This window comes from Schistocerca nitens, chromosome 9 (genome assembly GCF_023898315.1).
Source record: "Schistocerca nitens isolate TAMUIC-IGC-003100 chromosome 9, iqSchNite1.1, whole genome shotgun sequence".
Lineage (NCBI taxonomy): Eukaryota > Metazoa > Arthropoda > Insecta > Orthoptera > Acrididae > Schistocerca > Schistocerca nitens.
In genome coordinates, this window is record NC_064622.1 from 16743580 (window position 1) to 16765320 (window position 21741).

Consider the following 21741-nt stretch of genomic DNA (forward strand, 5'->3'; position numbering starts at 1 on the left):
ATTCTTGCGTTACTTATAGCTTTACATGTCAGGTTGATGATGATGTGATCATCATTTCATTGATGGTCATAGTTATTGTGATATTTACATGGAAGTAAGACACTGCAAGAAGTTCGAAAAAGTTTGCAACGAAAATTAGGGTTCGCTGTGATTCTGCGTTTGGTGCATATTACATAATATATTGCTGTGTATGAAATTTAGCTAACATATCGAATTTTTCTTTAGACTTGTGTGGAGGTTTCAATCTGTCAATAATCTCGAGAAAATTGATGTGATGTAACACACTGATTAATTTTGTGATCCCGCTGTGCCAGCGATAAAACCAAAGTGAAATATTCACAATATTCCTCATATTTCATAAACGTTGTGAAATATCGAAAAGAGATTTTGCCAAATAATAGCACGCAAAGAGGAGAGTCATTTTTCATACGTTTATTATGAAAACCTTCATTATCTACCATGTTATTCCACTAACTACAGACTTTTTTAATTAAAGAATGTAATTTTTAAGGGCCATTGATAGCTGGTGAAACGAGAAATGCTATGCGTCTGAGAGCAACGTTACTGAAGACATTATTTTATTTTGTACTGATGAAGATGCGCATTTTCATAGGCAACTGACCTTACTTTTTCTCAGTTCGTCATATAATAAACTTAATGAACCACTGTTCCATGTTAGTGGTATGACATTTTGTGAACTCCGCTATGAAAGAAGCAAATTTTAACATAGTAACGAGAGAAATGTGTAGGTTTCACTCAAAATTCGCCATTTGTGACACTTCTCTGAAAGTTACACATGGTTAACAAGCCAAGCTAAAATAAATTGCTGCATTTTCAGCGGAATTCTTTTTGGATACTAACCAGAGCACAGGTGACAGATCTTTTCGAATGATCACCATGCAAGAGTGGGTGTGGAGGGGCTCCACTTAATATTTACAAAAAATGTGACCCTCAGTTTACAAGGGCACTTCTCCCACAGCGCCTGGCCATAACCCCCACCACTTCTGCTCTCCCCATGTACGCTCTGCCAACTGAGCATCTACCAGCCACCGTATTTTGCACGTGCTCTATGTAGCTGATACTCCAGTATTTCAGTGGCTGTTGGACGTACTGATTAAACTTTCATCTTTATGTGAGTTTATTGTTAGTAAAAAAAAAAATACCATTCCAACAGGTTATGAATCGTTTTCTAAAACATGACCATTGTCGTGTATAATGTTACTGAAACTTTTCAGGTGGAGATTGCCACAATTGGAGAACTCAGCTCATAATACTTTTTTCATCTTAGGGGATGATTATTTGACTCCTGTTACTTTCGCTTTAAAAAAATACAAATAATAAATGGTCTCTGATGTACTGATCATGTTTAAAATAACATTTGGCTGATCGTAGGTGCAGGATATATAAATAATATACCCCAACTATAGGTGGCTAAGTTTAATAAATGAAGTTTATTGTTGTTAATATTACGCAAAATTTCGTAGGCTAGCGATAAGCTACGTGATTTAATGAACTCAAGTTTAACTAGAGCCCTCGATACACTTATTAGCAAACTAGGTGCATAAATAAAATAGCTTGGTAGTACTGATACCGAAAATTAATGAAAGTCAGACTCCACACTAAAACAAAGAAATGGTAGTGTAATTGACACAGAATTTAATAACCTGTGCTGATCAGTTACGAAAACAATCGAAAGTCCACATCGGCAAACTGAGGTAAAAATCAGACTCATCTTACAGCTGTTTATGACTTGTTTTAGAGAACGTTTGTCCTTTCAGTTGAAAGCGCCACTGTACATTGTTGTAAGACGTCGTGGTCTCCTGACCTTCATTGCTTACATATTCCGCCCTCACAATCATATTCCACACATCAAGACGCTTCATTCGAACCCAAACTCGATAAGATAAAGTCAATGTTGTATGAATTCATGTAAACGATATGCAAATAACTAATATACCGCAAGTGCGCACCGTGGTTGAAATACTCGAGGCTGGCGTACACACATACATTACAGACACGACGGTCACAGGAGCTTTGAGTTCGACAGAGGCAACCGCACGCCAGGAGGCCGGTCCCAACCCATCTACGTCGGCCGGTGGACGCCCGTGGAGCAGACAGCGTTCGCCCGAGGGAAAGGAGGAACGACCCCGTGTTCGGTTCCGCTACATTGTGTGGGAGCGGCCAGCCTACGCATTCTTTACACGTAGCACGCAGTTTCAGAGAATTTCACAGAGAGACAGCAAACGCCAAACTCCGATACTACAGATTTCCAGATTGGTCACCTTAAACGAAACGTCATTCTCTCGGTTTAGAAGAGCAATGCTGATTTGGAGACGATATTTCTGATGCCTTGAGCTGAAGGAGTAATGGTAGAGACCGAAAGATATACCCCTTCACGTCTGGCGTGGAGAGGCGCCATTCCGTTGTCGCTCTTCGAGCGAGGAACAAGTCTCTCCTCAGTACTTCACTGGGAGAGCACCTCTGTCGAGAGCGAATCGAAGTGCGACTCTCTATATTGAGTCCTTGTGATTAAGCGTTGTTCACTGTGTTGGCCGACACACTTAATGTGCGGTGTGAACGGACAGAGTTATAGCTAAACGCCTGCGAGCGAATTTATGAATGGCATTGCGGTGGACTGGTTATCTGACCGGTATACCACGCCTGCGGTGGACTGGTTATCTGACCGGTATACCACGCCAATAGTTAGACTAGGGGCAGATAGGAGTCCTTGACTTCATCAAGGCGTAGGGAGAGTTTGACTGGCGAAGGTCAATCCAGATAGAACGAGAGTTATCTTATTTGTCAGCAGCGAGCAGCGCGGACAGCAGTCATCGCAGCTTACGGTATTGTGCGCTACAGCTATTGCGAGTCCCATATTTCCTCCACAACAGTACACTTCACTGCATTTCACATGCGACAGCCTCGGCCGTACCTAGCAACATTCTAAAGGATAATTATTCAAGTTGAGTAGGTGCGCCTCTCAGCCATTCTGCCAAGTCAACAACAATCTTAAACTTTGTATAGAAATTTCATTAGCGAATCCTATCCTTGAGAGGTAACTTCACATTCTGAAAAGAACCAGAATATAACTTGTTCCATTCATAACTAAAAGTGCCATTGTGATTTCTCAGAATTTTTGCAAAAGAAATAATAACTTTCGTTACTGTCATGTTTTTCTTACACTAACTAGCACTACACCAGTACCCAAGTATCCCACTAGTTGCGTAAGAAATTTTGTGAATTTTTTTTTGCCATTTCCTTACAGTGGATGACTGCAGAAGATATTTATTGCTGAAAGTTTTTCAGGCATTTCTCTTTAGAACGTTAGGAGCGTCTGTTTGACTTCTGTAGTAGTGTGGGGGTGGAAACTGCATCTTGGAGGAGCCACAGGGTAAAGGGTACATCTCAAATTAATCCGTTGCGCAGAATAACAGAATAGGAGATCAACCCCACGCTCACATAGTTTTCTAAACCTTTTGAGGACACCGCCAATCTTACCTCTGTCTATGATCTGTCTTCAAGAATGTTTGCCGTATCAGTTGAAAGTGCCAGTGAGTGATCTGCAGTGTAGTTCCCGTTTGAAAGGCTTTTTTTTCTTTTTACGTTGAAACTAACCAGGAGGTCTAAAATGTTTTCATCGGGAAGAGTTTCTTTGTTTCCATAACGAGGTTGCAAACATAATAAAATATTTTGCTGAACATATACATGTGAAAGGCTTTCTTCAATTATGAAACTAATCAGTTACAATTACATGGCAACTTGAATGCGAAAATCTGTCAAGCTGTCTGCTCCTGTCCATATGTTCAGAGTTTGTATCAGATAAAAATTATATCATGTGTTCAGTGTACCAAAAATAATTGAATATACTGAAAATTTGTTTAGCCTGTGATGTGTGTTGTTGAGAAATATGAAATCAAGTCACACACAGTGTGACCGTATCGCCGTCTGAACACAGCGCTCCTACAGTTTCCCCCTCCTGCCCCTCCTTGTGCTCAGAGAGCGTGGTGTAGTGGTGGGGGAAGCGTACCCCCAACTGACAGAACTATGGAATGCGAGCCAGAACAACAATTGTGTGCTGAATTCTTGGCCATTACCGCAGCAGGTGCTTGCTATTAGTGTAGCTGTCTCGGATAAAATGATATACTGTCTTTAACCAAGAGCTCAATCAAATGTCTCTTACAGGTTAATTCATTATATTATGAACATCTGAATAGCTCAATCAATGTAGTTCGGTGAGTGTTACAAACTGACAGCTCGATCTCTTTTGTGTAATAAAAAACATAAAACTTATTAATTATTTAGTGAATTTCAGTTGAACAAATATGCTTGGCTCTATATCTTCCTACGTACATTATCTCCGTAGTATATCTGTGTATCAACAGGCTCGACTTCAGTTCCTCTTTAACATGACGTATTACGCTTTTCTGCATCTATAATAGTTTGCAATGCATGTCCGTAAAGGTGAACAACATAAATCTAAACTATGCATACCGCTCCAGGAGAAACTAATGCCTGGAGTGTTCAAATCTGACGAGTGAATGTGTGGGCCCCTAGTCTCGTCGCTCTGCCCAACCCCACCACCTCTGCATGCTGTTGCGTGCACCAGACATCCGTCAGAGGTGGACTCACCCGGCTCTGACAAAGCGAAACGCGCAATCCAGTTGCAGCGTTTGACCAAAACCAATCACCAATGTTCAGGTGCAAGACGTCATGTCACAACATCGCAACAAATGGCATGCCAAGATACCTTGCACATGTAGCATACTGGCGTCTTTCGGACTTTGAGAAAGGTCGAGTCATTGGCATGAGAGACATGGGAGCATCACGCCATCAGATTGTACAGATAGCTGACGTAATGCAATGACTGTATAACAAGTGGGTGAAGAGATGGACTCAGGATACCAATGTTGGCACAAGGGTAGGCACAAGTCCTTCCAGAAGGACTGTACCACAAAGACACAGTAGGTTGTTGGACTGCGTCTGACGAACAGCTGGACAAACAAGGCTGAAATCTGGGCAGATGTTGCAGGGAGAGTGTCACCACATACCATCGCAAACATTTTGCTGAAAGCTGAGTTTAGACCTCGAGTTGCCTCGTATCGTTTACCATGGACACCATACCACAGAAAACAGAGACTTACATAGTGTGAACGTAAAGTGAATTGAGACATTGAGGGTCATCCTCTGATGCTCTAGTTTCCGTTTCCGGCAGTCAGGTCGATAACGACCTGGTAGAAGGTCACAGGAGGCAGTGACTCTCGAGGCCCCTACACACGTCTCCAACTCTTGGAATCAGGACAATGCAAGACCCCATACTGCAATTCACGCCATAAACGCCCTGAGGAGTGTGTGAATTCTTGACTACCACATCTGCTCCCCTGACTTCTCACTCATAGGGCATGCGTGGGATGCGAAAGAAACATGTATACTTCCACACCAGCCTCTAGGCTGCAATAAATGAACTTACACAACATTTGTTTCAGTCGGTCTGAAAAATTCTTCAGAGTGACTTTTGGAGGCAGATTACTTACTTGCCATAATTGATACTTGAGTGTATAGTGATGCTGATGATGGAGATCAGTTCCAGATCGAATGAAAGTTTAATCAGTTAATGTCCTTTATGTCATGAACATCTGCACAAAATTTGATAAATAATGGCGAGTCGCTTCATGGTGTAACACTTTCTATATCCATCCATGTAGTATGCTAGGTAACTAAAAAAAATGGAGCAGCGTAACATTCCTACTAATACTAAGTGATACTGCAGTCTCTACTCTGTTATTCCACGAAGTGGTTGTATTGATGTGGTGGTCCTATGTCTACGAAAACAGAATATCAGTTATACCGTCAAGCAGATTGACTGGCGACGGATTCCTACAGTTGTCAGCTGTCTATGAGGACAAATCTGATCATGAATTTCTTACACCTGAATCTTCGAAAAAATATGGACGATGGTTTTTTTTTGTGGATAAGAAGTGTCGAGTAAAGTCTATACTTTCCTAGAAAAATTGAACAAGCAGCTTGAATACATATAATGTAATACGGACATACATGGAATCACTGTTAAGTTCCAGCACATTGGCAAACGTATCGACATGGGAAGCTGCCACTCCTCCATTCCAGTAGTCTCAGAGCTGCCAATTTGTCGTAAAAATATGCTGTATTCCATTTTATAGTACATCGTCTGCTATTATTTCCTGGGTCTATAATGGATTTTGATTAACACCTACGTGCTATCAAATACGCAGTACTGAACATTTACTACCAGTCACCTTCATCGACAGCACATTCAGGAGGAAGAAAAGAGAATGTCACACTCTCACACTCTCATCAGCCTGGTGCAACTGAAACTGGGATTCACCGCACTGTGTTACACACTATACACTGACAGTGTTTGGGGACTCAGGCCAGTCGCTGATCTGTATGTCGAGTCATCAGTAAAGGGCCAAGGGTCGGTCGTTGGCTGCTGAGCCCTATACAGTGCATGTGTCTGCGTACATTGCTGGTAGACATGGGCTCCTCACGCTCACTCTCAGTAGATCATCGATCACCCACTGTGGGTCTGTGGAGGAGACTGACGTCCGTTCATCAAACACTTGTGGTTGTGCTGTGCAACATTCTATGCTTGTCTAAACGTTGTTTCTAAGATGCTGCAGATCCACCACCCTAGACATTGTCGACCTGAGAAACTCGAATTGCTGTGGAATCTCCCATGTGCTACGATCAATGCGTCTTGCACCAGTCATCATCCCACAGCCAAAGTCAGTTAACTGGCGACGTGCTCCCACGTTCAGTGCACGTATGTCTGCATCAGACCACTCACGTAGTGTGGCTACATCCGTACCATAGACCATATCTAGCTGCCAATTTGGGGCATCATTCTACTTGTATCTACATCTACATCCATACTCCGCAAGCCACCTGACGGTGTGTGGCGGAGGGTACCTTGAGTTCCTCTATCGGTTCTCCCTTCTATTCCAGTCTCGTATTGTTCGTGGAAAGAAGGACTGTCGGTATGCCTCTGTGTGGGCTCTAATCTCTCTGATTTTATCCTCATGGTCTCTTCGCGAGATATACGTAGGAGGGAGCAATGTACTGCTTCACTCCTCGGTGAAGGTATGTTCTCGAAACTTCAACAAAAGCCCGTACCGAGCTACTGAGCGTCTCTCCCGCAGAGTCTTCCACTGAAGTTTATCTATCATCTCCGTAACGCTTTCGCGATTACTAAATGATCCTATAACGAAGCGCGCCGTTCTCCGTTGGATCTTCTCTATTTCTTCTATCTGGTACGGATCCCACACTGCTGAGCAGTATTCAAGCAGTGGGCGAACAAGCGTACTGTAATCTACTTCCTTTGTTTTCGGATTGCATTTCCTTAGGATTCTTCCAATGAATCTCAGTCTGGCATCTGCTTTACCGACGATCAACTTTATATGATCATTCCATTTTAAATCACTCCTAATGCGTACTCCCAGATAATTTATGGAATTAACTGCTTCCAGTTGCTGACCTGCTATTTTGTAGCTAAATGATAATGGATCTATATTTCTATGTATTCGCACCACATTACACTTGTCTACATTGAGATTCAATTGCCATTCCCTGCACCATGCGTCAATTCGCTGCAGATCCTCTTGCATTTCAGTACAATTTTGCATTGTTACAACCTCTCGATATACCACAGCATCATCTGCAAAAAACCTCAGTGAACTTCCGATGTCATCCACAAGGTCATTTATGTATATTGTGAATAGCAACGGTCCCATGACACTACCCTGCGGCACACCTCAAATCACTCTTACTTCGGAAGACTTCTCTCCATTGAGAATGACTTGCTGCGTTCTGTTATCTAGGAACTCTTCAATCCAATCACACAATTGGTCTGATAGTCCATATGCTGTTACTTTTTTCATTAAACGACTGTGGGGAACTGTATCGAACGCCTTGCGGAACTCAAGAAACACAGCATCTACCTGTGAGCCCGTGTCAATGGCCCTCTGAGTCTCGTGGACGAATAGCGCGAGCTGGGTTTCACACGACCGTCTTTTTGGAAACCCATGTTGATTCCTACAGAGCAGATTTCTAGTCTCCAGAAAAGTCATTATACTCGAACATAATACGTGTTCCAAAATTCTACAACTGATCGACGTTAGAGATATAGGTCTATAGTTCTGCACATCTGTTCGACGTCCCTTCTTGAAAACGGGGATGACCTGTGCCCTACATCTTCAAATGGGAGAAATCTTCCGATAACTATCAGCCAATCAGTTTATTTGTGAAGCTCTCGCTACTTGCGGAGGTATTTACAACTGGACCGCTTGGTAAAGTTCGTTCCTAGGACAATCTGAGCCGAGTGGAAGCTTACCTCCCAGGAGGTGCTTCACTTCTGGGACAGTGACCTCCCGCCAGTTGCTCGGCGCGCTGTCGCTCTTGTAAGGCGTGATGACGGTGACCCGGTGCCCCCTGGCTGCCAGCTGTTCCAGGTAGCGCCGCTCCAGCATCCAGTGGCTGCGCCCGGGCACAGGGAAGATGGCCAGCAGGCTAGCAGCGTGGGCGCTGGCGAGGGCGCACGCCAGCACCAGGGGCTCAAGGATGCGCATCTGGAAAAGAAAACGTCGCTGCACGCTGGAACACAGTTGTACAAGAGCTGGTCTGTACACGATGTGCGGGGTATAAACACAGATATTTCTGTTGGTGCCTTATGACAGTGTACAGAACAACATAAAATCAGTATTTAGTTCATTTGCTGTTCAAAATTATGCCTATTACAAGTAGTATCTTTTTATATATATGGTTCTCGGGCGAGACGTCGGATGTCGTAGTGAAAACTCCACAATATTTCATCAGCGCAACTGGTCGACATCTTCAGGTGCGACGAACACACTGCTAAGGCAGGACCAGAGCCCCCTATTTATGCCAGCCTTAGGCAGGAAGTGCGCATGCGTGGAGGTGCCAAATTCGATGGCCAATAGCGACGATATCAACCGATAGCTGGAAGGACAGTAGCGCCACCTGCAGGATGAAGAACCAAAGACTTCGGCGCACGCGCGGAGGCCACCGCCGCTGGTCTGCGCTGCCATCGGCCGCCCCAGCGACCTCTGTCGGAAGCTGCGAGCAAATATGCGCGTCCGCGTAGGCGCGTCACTATCCTCCCGTTGTCAACAGAATATTTATGTTGCTGGCGAATCGTCATCCGTCGAATGACCAACAGTACCCCTCTCTGCTCGATGCGACTTCAATATGGCCACTGCTGGATCCCAAGCTGTACTGCGCTGAAAGCCCATGTCTCTGTTTACAAGATTCGTCGAGCTACGTATTTCCACTGCTTCCTTAATAACACTGTCCCAGTACGAACTCGTCGAGAATTTTGGTATGTTGATAATTCATAGAATGGCCTGTACTGATGGCCGTGCGGTTCTAGGCGCTTCAGTCCGGAACCGCGTGACTGTTACGGTTGCGGGTTCGAATCCTGCCTCGGGCATGGGTGTGTGTGTGATGTGCTTAGGTCAGTTAGGCTTAAGTAGTTCTAAGTTCTAGGGGACTGATGACCTCAGATGTTAAGTCGCATAGTGCTCAGAGCCATTTTGAGCCTGTACTGAGACAATGCTCGGCCACTGCAGACTTTTCTGGTTGTTCCAGACGAGTGTAGCCTCGGTGTTCAGTACATCTCTCTTCTACAGTGCGACAAGTTTGTCCGATGTACGACATGCCGCAGCTACAAGGAATCTCGTAAACACCGGGTCTTGTTAGGCCAAGGTTGTCTTAGGTGAGCCGGCCGAAGTGGCCGTGCGGTTAAAGGCGCTGCAGTCTGGAACCGCGAGACCGCTACGGTCGCAGGTTCGAATCCTGCCTCGGGCATGGATGTTTGTGATGTCCTTAGGTTAGTTAGGTTTAACTAGTTCTAAGTTCTAGGGGACTAATGACCTCAGCAGTTGAGTCCCATAGTGCTCAGAGCCATTTGAACCATTTTTGTCTTAGGTGAACCCAAGAGAGCTCTGAGTTTTGCCGGCGGACGAAAGACACATTTAACTTTATGCCTCTTCAATAATCTTCCTATTTTTGAAGAGACACCGCCGATATATGGCAAGATGACCATTCCCCTTTGTTCTTCGCCTTCTTCCAGTTCCTCACGTTGGGTAACCCGCTTTGGTTGTAAGGCACGGCGAATCTCCCGTTCTGAATATCCATTTTGTTGGGAAGTGGTACGCAGATGGAGTAGCTCATTGGATAAGCTGTCTGAGTCTGATATGGCTCGTGCTCTGTGAACCAACGTCCTAAGTACGCCACTTCGTTGCGAAGGATGGTGACAGCTGGTGGCCTGTAAGCATAAGTCCGTGTGTGTTGGTTTACGGTACACTGCGTGACCTAATTTGCCATCTTCTTTTCTCCGTACCAACACATCCAGAAATTTGGCGCCTCCGCGCATGCGCACATCCCGCCTAAGACTGGCATAAATAGGCGGCTCTAGTCATGCCTTAGCAGTGTGTTCGTCGCACCTGAAGATGTCGGCCAGTTGCGCTGATGAAATATTGTGGAGTTTTCACTACGACATCCGACGTCTCGCCCGAGAACCATATATACAACATGTCCGCCGGGAAAGCCTTAAGCAACACAGTATGTTTTTAGGTTGGTTAGTACCTCCAAGTACATAAGTCACAAGCAAACGATTAATGCTTACTTCCCCCTGGGCAGCAGGTGAGATAATAGCATGCAAAACAGACAGTCTATACTGACAGACGATGTCCACTTCAGAGTGCAGTTGCGACCATGCAGAAAATATCAAGTAGTCCATTATCTGAGATCTTTGCGGGAAGACTGTTAGATATACAGAACAACAACTAATACATTGAGGTGGGTTCCCACTAAGGTACCGATAATCACAATATCTGCACCTGTACCCCAAACACCAGACACACCTCACTGAAAAAATTAAGCACCATAAGGTGAGGAGGAAATGAAATGTGACTTGACGCTTTGAGAGGGTACATAACGTTACTTCAATGATCAGAAAATCGAGTCAAATTTTCAAAGTATCTGGCAGCTTAAGTGCACTTATCATTATAAGGTTGCACTCCCTCTGGCTTAGATGCATGCACTCCTTCGGAAAGCTGGTCAGCAACTGAAGTAACTGGTTCTAGATATCCTAATACTGAGGCAGGGACGGCATTAACATACGAGATCATACACCACATTCTCCATCGCAGACGGATCTGGGGCTCTTGCTGGCCAAGGAGTAGCAGAACATAACGCATATTGTTCGTAAAGACGTGGGCCCTGTGTTGATGTGCACTACACTATTGAAAAATGCTCTTGGATGAGAGTTAACACCTGACAACACAGGATGTCCGAGACTGAAATTCGTCATAAATAATCTGTCACAATTTGAGAAGAACAATTATGTCCGTACCCACAACACTAGACGGAAAAATAACCTTTATTACCCATTGTTAAAGCTGTCAGTAGCTCAATAACATAAAATGGAAACCAAGAATCTACTCTGTAGGAATCAACATGGATTCCGGAAACAGCGATCGTGTGAGACCCAACTCGCTTTATTTGTTCATGAGACCCAGAAAATATTAGATACAAGCTCCCAGGTAGATGCCATTTTCCTCGACTTCCAGAAGCCGTTCGATACAGTTCCGCACTGTCGCCTGATAAACAAAGTAAGAGCCTACGGAATATCAGACCAGCTGTGTGGCTGGATTGAAGAGTTTTTAGCAAACAGAACACAGCATATTGTTCTCAATGGAGAGACGTCTACAGACGTTAAAGTAACCTGTGGCGTGCCACAGGGGAGTGGTATGGGTCCATAGCTTTTCACAATATATATAAATGACCTAGTAGATAGTGTCGGAAGTTCCATGCGGCTTTTCGCGGATGATGCTCTAGTATACAGAGAAGTTGCAGCATTACAAAATTACAGCGAAATGCAGGAAGATCTGCACCGGATAGGCACTTGGTGCAGGGAGTGGCAACTGACCCTTAACATAGACAAATGTAATGTATTGCGAATACATAGAAAGAAGGATCCTTTATTGTATGATTATATGATAGCAGAACAAACACTGGTAGCAGTTACTTCTGTAAAATATCTGGTCGGGTTGACGGAGGAGGTAGAGAAGATCCAAAGAAGAGCGGCGCGTTTCGTCACAGGGTTATTTGGTAACCGTGATAGCGTTACGGAGATGTTTAACAAACTCAAGTGGCAGACTCTGGAAGAGAGGCGCTGTGCATCGCGGTGTAGCTTGCTCGCCAGGTTTCGAGAGGGTGCGTTTCTGGATGAGATATTGAATACATTGCTTCCCCCTACTTATACCTCCCGAGGAGATCACGAATGTAAAATCAGAGAGATTCGAGCGCGCACGGAGGCTTCCGGCAGTCGTAGTTCCCGCGAACCATACGCGACTGGAACAGGAAAGGGAGGTGATGACAGTGGAGCGTAAAGTGCCCTCCGCCACACACCGTTGGGTGGCTTGCGGAGTATAAATGTAGATGTAGAAGTAAAATGTCCGACTGGTTGGGAAGCAAGTTTTCAATGTAATTTAAAATCAGTTCTCATTGGCAACGCCTCCTATCCCATTGACGAATTTGTACTTAAATACTGGTAGCCAGTAAAAAATAACGATTAAGTGTCGTTGGAAGAGCAGGACACTAATGTCGTATACATATCCTGTAAACTGGCTGATTCCACATTTAGATGAAATAATCGTTCAGGTGATCGTTGGAACGTGTACCTAACTAACTAACGTGCTGTTGTGGCTTCAAGAGTTCCGCTGATCACTGCGATCTGTGATCTCAGATCAAGGTCGATGGCTCTCCGCAGGACGGCAGGAAGTAGTAGCGCTGTGCACCTCCAAAACATTGACAGAACACGACTTCTTCACAGGCCGCCACCATACCCACCAATGATGGTCATCCGCCGTCCGGGGTGGCCGAGCGGTTCTAGGCGCTACAGTCTGGAACCGTGCGACCGCTCCGGTCGCAGGTTCGAATCCTGCCTCGGGCATGGATGTGTGTGATGTCCTTAGGTGAGTTAGGTTTAAGTAGTTCTAAGTTCTAGGCGACTGATGACCTCAGAAGTTAAGTCGCATAGTGCTCAGAGCCATTTTTTGCTGCCACTTTTTGCATTCTAAATCAGCGTACAAAATGCTCCAAGAATACGCGAGTAAGTTTTGCTGTCCGTCAATAGTTGTCCTTCGATCTTCAGTGACGAGATTAGGGTGTTCTGCTGAAGTGATGTTCGGTTGGCGTAGTTGAAGGACCACCGGAACGGCGCTGATCTCCAGTGGCTGTTTTCTTCTCTTTAAACCGGGAAAATCATTCGCACGCTTGAGCTTTAGAAAAGTACGACGTTTAAATTTATTACTTCTTTGCTACTGACTCTGTTTGCAACATACACCGATCAGCCAGAACATTATGGCCAGCTATCTAAGAGCCGGTATGTCCGCCTTTGGCACACGCAACAGCGAAAGCAGTGAGACCTTGGTAGGTCGCTGGAGAGAGCTGGCACCACATCTGCACACACAAGTCACCTAATTTCTGTAAATTCCGAGGACGGAGGCAATGAGCTCTGACGCCACATTCAACTGCATCCCAGATGTGTTCGATCGGGTTGAGATCTGGCTAGTTGGGGGACCAGCACATCAATTGGAACTCGCCACTCTCTTCTTCGAACCACTCCGTCACACTCCTGGCTTGTGACGTGGAGCATTATCTTGTTGAAAATTGCCACTGCCGTCGGGAAACATTATCATCATCAAGGGGTGTACGTGATTTGCAACCACTGCACGATACTCCATGGTCGTCACGGTGCCTTGCACGGGCTCCACCGAACCCGCTGTTTGCATCGTATCCTCATTTACTGCTGCGTCCTTGACGAGTAAAAAACAAAGCTTCACAGCCACACGTTCCTCGTGAGAGACAGTCATTTCGTGGACCACAGACACACACCGAGGGCTGCCGCAGAAACCCTCTGGTCGTTGCCGGGTGACACTAATTGGCAGCCTGACGCACGCTCAGGAGAGATCTCTGGTGGCGTAAGCTGGTACTAGCAGTGCAGGAATCGCAGCATTACCATTCTCGCACAAACACATCGGATCATCTCGTCCATCTGACTGGTCCAGTTCTACAACGGTATCAAGCACAGTGTTGTATCCTTCACTCCTGAGAAAACCCTAGACAGGACACTGGTGAGGACTGAGGTAAGGTGATGTTGGAGACCGAGGAACAGCCCTTGGTCGACCGTAGCGGCGCATTAGACGTCGTCACAGATAGCCAGCAAAATCTAGTTGTGCTCTTTTACTCCACAAACCACAACGTTATGTAAGGAGAACATCCTCAACCAGTCCTGAGAGATTCCACCACAGAAACCTGTGATACCCACGTCCCTCAAGATTTCTTGGAAGATCATGTTGTGGCACAATGAGACGATCATCTTGTACTGCCAACAACACATTCATTGAGAAATAGGATGATTTGGTGACCCGTGAAGAGTGTATGGGTTCACATCTATATTCAGCATTTAACAATTCACTGGGGTTTGAGAGTTATAAGTGCTTCGTGCCTACACCCACAGAATCGAGGATGGATGATAGAGAGTTTGACATCCCACCTACGATGAGGTCGTTAGGGAAGCAGCTCTTGCTAGGATTGGATAACAATATGGAACCCTATATGCCGTTAGACGTATCCAGAGGGTGGGGGGAGGGGGAGTTTGGGGGTCATGATACCCCATATATCGAATCATTTTAGTAAATGTGTTTATAATTTTACACATACCGATTTCCAATTTTATCAGCTAACTTTTGGAGAATAAAGTAGCATGAAAACTAAGAGTAATAAAAGGATATTCTAAGGATTTAAATAACTAAAAACTGCACCAGTTAATTATTTTTTCGTACTAAGCACAACGCGTTTGGAGAATTTGTTCTCATTTTCAAGTGCATTTGTTTTCATAAATATGCTTTGTGACATTTGTATGTGTGGTTTTCTGCCTATCTTGCTTTCTAGCTGTCCTTTTGAGATTATATTGCAATCGGAAGATTGGACATAATTAATCTTTGCATCTTTTTATATGCTAAAGTTGGAGATGGTATTTTTGTTTGCAGACTTAACAAATTGTGTTCTGCATCCTCAATTACACGGAATATCACACAGGCAAATCATCACTTACACTGTTTGTTTTTGTAATCAAAACACAGTACAGAGATGTTTCCGTAGTCTGGTTTCACAGAGAGTTTGCACACTTTCCGAGGTGCTACATTTCGTGTAGATTATATGACATATACAAAGTTGTCAATTATAAAATTTATTTTACCATAATTGACAACTGAATTATCGATTACATTCTCTCTCTCTCTTTCTATGAGAAAACTTACGTAATTACGAGAGATACACAGTTATCATATGCTGGAGAAACATTTGAAAAAAAAAATGACTCGCAGACACTTTTTCCTCTTTCTTTTTGTGGTGCGCAAAAATTTCAGAATCTTCCATTAAAACCATTATAACTGATTTCGGGAGGTAGTGGAGTATCTTAAGATCTTCTTTGTTTTTGAATGGGTGTCCAGGTTTGTTTTAATTTGTATTGCTACTGCTGATTTTGTTAATTGGTGACATGCGTAACAGTTCATATGAACCATGTATCTAATTTAAAAGTTCCCACCAGTCTGTTCTATGTAGTAGCTTGGGTGAGTTTTATATGTTCTTTTGTACATCCCTGAATCTGAAGATTTACGTTTTTTATTGTTTAAGGTGTGGACTAATTTCTGTTGTAGTTGGTTGTTTGTGGACAATGCTATCTTCACTTTATGTGACATAAGTAGGTTTGCTATTTTTTCAAAAATGTTACCTACGTAAGGTATTCTGGCCATACACTTGACTGTATTATTGGGTGTTTCTAAAGAGCCAGGGATTTCTTTCTTCTTTGTTATTTATTTTTGCATTTTGTCTGTCACTTAGCTGGGGAAGTCATTAGCCACCGAAATTTGCTTAATGGTGTCTAATTCTTTCCCCCTTCTCTCCTTCATTCATTGGGATTTTGTTTGCTCTGTCTAACATCTTTTACGTGCAGTTTTCTTGTGTACTCCTGGGTGACATGATGTGGCAGGGATTATGTTTCTGGGAGCCGTCTTTTTTCTGTATATCATGGAATTGCGCATATTGTTTTGATTCCCTGTCCACCACAAATCTAAAAGAATTACGAGCTGTGTTTGACACTTTCCTGTTGCTTGCCCTGACTGCTTGCAGAGAACACAGCAGTCACATGAGAGAAGGCGCCCATTCAGAGGCTGACCACATCCTGAGGGCTCACAGAAACAGTGACGCGGCTCTGAGTCCAACGGCAGGACCCGCAAACCACAGGAAGTTGAGGCAGGGCAGAGAGAGAGAGATTCCCCACTGGGGAAAGGGTAACGTCACCATGGTAAGAAGCGGGTAAAGTCGTATGGCTGGCTGGGAGACATCGAAGGGCAGGCTCAGACACCTAACTGAAAAGGTTTAACAACTGGAAACGCTACATTCTCTTTTCTCTGTGAGGTTTTGGACGGATTAAATAAAAGGTTGCGAACGCTAGGTGTTTTCTTTGATTTAACGAAGGCTTTTGACTGTGTTGACCACAAAATATTGCTGCAGAAGTTGGACCATTATGGAGTAAGGGGAGTAGCTTATAATTGGTTCGCCTGTTCCTTTAAGAACAGAAAGCAGAAGGTAATTCTCCGCAATATTGAGAGTGGTGGTGATGTTCAGTCCCAATGGGGCACTGTTAAGTGGGGCGTTCCCCAAGGGTCGGTGCTGGGGCCACTGCTGTTTCTTATTTATATAAATGATATGCCTTCTAGTATTACAGGTGATTCAAAAATATTTCTGTTTGCTGATGACACCAGCTTGGTAGTGAAGGATCTTGTGTGTAATATTGAAACAGTATCAAATAATGTAGTTCATGAAATAAGTTCGTGGCTTGTGGAAAATAATTTGATGCTAAATCACAGTAAGACTCAGTTTTTACAGTTTCTAACTCACAATTCAACAAGAACCGATATTTTGATCAGACAGAATGGGTATATTATAAGCGAGACGGAACAGTTCAAGTTCCTAGGCGTTCGGGTAGATAGTAAGCTGTTGTGGAAAGCCCATGTTCAGGATCTTGTTCAGAAACTAAATGCTGCTTTATTTACCATTAGAACAGTATCTTAAATAAGTGACAGTTCAACACGAAAAGTAGTCTACTTCGCATATTTTCATACGCTTATGTCATATGGTATTATTTTTTGGGGTACTTCTTCTGATTCAGAAAGGGTATTTTTGGCTCAAAAACGGGCTGTTCGAGCTATGTGTGGTGTAAGTTCGAGAACCTCTTGTCGACCCCTATTCAATAGTCTGGGAATTCTGACATTGCCCTCACAGTATATATTTTCTTTAATGTCGTTTATTGTTAGCAATATTAGCTTATTCACAAGAGTTAGCAGCTTTCACTCAGTTAATACTAGGCAGAAATCAAATCTGCATGTGGAATGCAGTTCCTTGACCCTTGTGCAGAAAGGAGTGCAGTATTCTGCTGCATCCATTTTCAATAAGCTACCACAAGAACTCAAAAATCTTAGCAGTAGCCCAAACACTTTTAAGTCCAAACTGAAGAGTTTCCTCATGACTCACTCCTTCTATTCTGTCGAGGAGCTCCTGGAAGAGCTGAAAAATTAAGCAAATTCTAGTGTTACATTGTTGATTTTCTTTATTTAAACTCACGAATTGTAGCCTGAATATGTTACTTACATTTCATTTTATCTGTTTCTACTATCGTGTTATAATTTCATGTATTGACTCGTTCTATGCCCATGGAGACTTCTCATTAATTTGGTCCCACGGAACAATAAATAAATAAATAAATAAAGAAGGACGTTCCTGTTGGGCAAACTGCAGCTGTCCTTAGCAGAGTGTGAGAGTCGTATGTTAAGCTTGTCTGATAAGTGTAGGTGACTACGATAGGTGAGTGCGTAGTGTGGTGTCGTGTTTGTGTTGTATGATGATGACGATGATGAGAGAAGGGAGAGGGTGAAACGCAGTGCCGATAAACAGCCTGTTCCTCTCGAAAAGCAGAGAGGGCAGCGACGGACGGACCACCGTCAACAGTGTCACGTGACCTCACTTCACGAGACACTGCGGAGAGGTCTGGTGTTTACACCAGGGCGTTGGCGCACAGCCTGGTGGTCAGGAAACTTACGTCACCACCACTCCTCCATTTTGTCGGGAAGCCAAAGAGAAAGCAGCCAACAGCGCAAAGCGTAAGCAGGCGGTTATCCATCCAACCGCTGTTGCTTCACTTCGGTGAAATGAAATGAAATGATCGTATGGCATTGTTGGGCGGGAGGCCCCATGCGGGGACGTTCGGCCGCCGTATTGCAAGTTCTTTTTTAGCTGACGCCACTTCGGCGACTTGCAAGTCAATGATGATGAAAGACACACCCATTCATCACGAGGCAGAGAAAAAGCCCTGACCCCGCCGGGAATCGAACCCGGGAAGCGAGAACGCTGCCGCAAGACCACGAGCTGCGGACACTTCGGCGGAATCGGTGTAGGCAGTGAGGCAAGGTTGTGTTGGTACTGTCCTAGACTCAGCTGGCAGCTTTCCCCTGGTTCACAGCCACAGTCAGCAGATCCAAGAGTAAGTGAAATACTGACAACGGTATCGAGTGCGCACTTTCATCCTGCAGATTTTGACGTTGTCAAAGTGTTAAAAGTTCATTGCTACTACAGATCTTACATCAGTTCCATGACAAATGTAGTTCTCCCATTTAGGACGAATCATTTCTCAGTGCTTTAGTACCGTGAATTGCAATTTCTTGGAACTTTTGCTAATACGATGATGCATTGATGTAAAAGAAAAATATTACTGTTATTTCGTTTGGTTTTTAGAGAGGGCATATTACTGCTAGTTAGCTTCAGTCCTCCTACTACTCTTAACTTTTAAAAACTTCTTCATCCATGCAGTATGAGTGCCCATTCCTTTTTCAGGTTCATACGTCTTTCCATGCGTTCGTATATAAGTGAACTTACTATACTCGACCTTCTGTGTCTGTATGTCTTCCGTGGGTCGACAGCGTGTAATCTCCCCCCTCCCTCCTTCTTCCACGTATTGTCCACATTAAACGATGTCTAGTCCAAGTAATTAACAAGCAAAGTCTTTCATGAAGGTTTGACAGGAGCGAAGATTACAATAAACTCTCAATTTTGCTTAGCGTGTCATGCTGAGATGGCTCCAGTTCTTCTTGTCTAGGGGTCTGATTCTTGAAGTTAAACATCTAACATCAGGTCGTCACGGTTGGTTTGAACTAAATAAATCGGAAGATTTTTGTTCAAGAATTTTTTACGTAGATGTATTTCCCACTGATTTTCTCACGTTTTGGTATATCATACTGCATTTTGATTTTTCACATTAACCAAGCCTCAATTACATTGTTCGCACCTGTTATACAAAAATACGTCCGATCACGTCAGAGGCAAGGTTACGACTCACACTCTGCGGAAATAACATTATTCCAAAGGGTTTACAATTTTTCTTAACAAATGAATCCCTATTAGTTTTCGTTACATTACTAATTTAGATTATTATTTCTTGAAATAATCCAGAAATAAACATAGTAAACAGTCCAGGGTTGCGTATTAGTAACAGCAATTTTAAGTGTACAAATAATTCGTAATTTCAAATGTTTCTAAAAAACTGTACATTCAGAACTAGTACCGGGTGATCAAAAAGTCAGTATAAATTTGAAAACTGAATAAATCACGGAATAATGTAGACAGAGAGGTACAAATTGACACACGTGCTTGGAATGACATGGGGTTTTATTAGAACCAAAAAAATACAAAAGGTCCAAAAATGTCCGACAGATGCCGCTTCATCTGATTAGAATAGCAATAATTAGCATAACAAAGTAAGGCAAAGCAAAGATGATGTTCTTTACAGGAAATGCTCAATATGTCCACCATCAATCGCCAACAATAGCTGTAGTCGAGAAATAATGTTGTGAACAGCACTGTAAAGCATGTCCGGAGTTATGGTGAGGCATTGGCGTCGGATATTGTCTTTCAGCATCTCTAGAGGTGTCGGTCGATCACGATACACTTGCGACTTCCGGTAGCCCCAAAGTCAATAATCGCACGGACTGAGGCCTGGGGACCTGGGAGGCCAAGCATGACGAAAGTGGCGGCTGAGCACAGGATCATCACCAAACGACGCACGCAAGAGATCTTTCCCGTGTCTAGCAATACTTTGTTTATTTCTGTTCTAATAAAACCCCATGTCATTCCAAGCATGTGTGTCAATTTTTACCTCTCTATCTACATTATTCCGTGGTTTATTAAGTTTTCAAATTTATACTGACTTTTTGTTCACCCGGTACTTATCGATTACAACACCGAAACTAAAATATTTTATAAAATAATTCGTTTTCATAAATTTTAGCTTGAAATGTAACATACTGTGTATAAAATTATACGAAAGTTTTCAGGAAAGCAACTGAAATTAATACTGACCTGTCCAAAATTCGAAAAATAATACTGATATCGACAGCTACTGTTGAGGAAAAGTAATGCTAGAGGATGGTGTCCCGTTACAAGTGCCATCTTTGAGATCCTTTTGGGTGACGGGTATGTCATCGTACTTTGATTTTTCGGGGTGCTTCTATGATGTGGGAGAATTCCTTGATTATGTAAGTCGTCCATTCATATTATACATCGATAAATTGGCAGACGTCTTTTACGTGCAATGAAACTAAATCGTTCCGGCAGAGAATACAACTCTTACGAACTTCGGTACTTCCTAATGGGTAACACTCATTTCACAAGACATCACGCAGACGACGCGCCATTTTCGTGTCACACTGTATCGAAGACGGAAAGAGCTATCTATCGACTTTTGTGCTCGTACGGTTCACAGCACGTGAGCCGAGTAAGACGTTAAAATGAATAACATTCTCCTCAGTCAGAGAGAACTTCATTGCAGGGCACGTTAACCTCGGAGTTACGTCGTCTATAAACGTCTACAGTTCTACATTCACATGGACACGGCTGTCGATAAGTGAAAGATTAAAGTGTTTCCAAGAACTACTTCCTAAATATACTGCAAAAGTTGTACTATTTTTCCTCATACTCCTTCAGATACTCTGAAAGTGAGACGACTTGACGATTTACAAGCAAAAACCAAGCCGAAGTCTGCCAGCACTGAATACACCGAAAGCAAGGAATAGAGCGTGGTTCTTTTTTATTTATTTATTTACATGTCAAGTTCCGTAGGACCAAATTGAGGAGCAAATCTCCAAGGTCATGGAACGTGCCAGTACATGAACTTACAACATAAAAGTAATAACAGATAAAAATAAATGTTCATGAACCTGGAAGAAAATCAGTCCACAAGTTTAAGCAAACGCTCTCAGCAATACAATGAGAATCAGCTTAATTTTTCAAGGAACTCCTCGACAGGATAGAAGGGGTGACCCATGAGGAAACTCTTCAATTTCGATTTGAAAGCGCGTGGATTACTGCTAAGATTTTTGAGTTCGAGTGACAGATTATTGAAAATGGTTGCAGCAGTATACTGCACACCTTTTTGCACAAGAGTTAAGGAAGTCCGATCCAAATGTAGGTTTGATTTCTGCCGAGTATTAACCGGGTGAAAGCTGCTTATGGTTGGAAATAAACTAATATTGGTAACAAGAAACGACACTAAGGAATATACATATTGAG

The 21741-nt window shown here is 43.4% G+C and overlaps 1 protein-coding gene across 1 annotated transcript in view; it reads right to left on the reverse strand.

The window, feature by feature from the left end:
* Positions 1-21741, reverse strand: part of LOC126203012 (UDP-glycosyltransferase UGT5-like) — a 91417-nt gene that overhangs the window by 33767 nt on the left and 35909 nt on the right. Inside the window, exon 2 of the mRNA XM_049937214.1 lies at positions 8366-8600. Coding sequence (XP_049793171.1) covers positions 8366-8600 — 235 coding nt within the window. The remainder of the gene's footprint in view (positions 1-8365; positions 8601-21741) is intronic.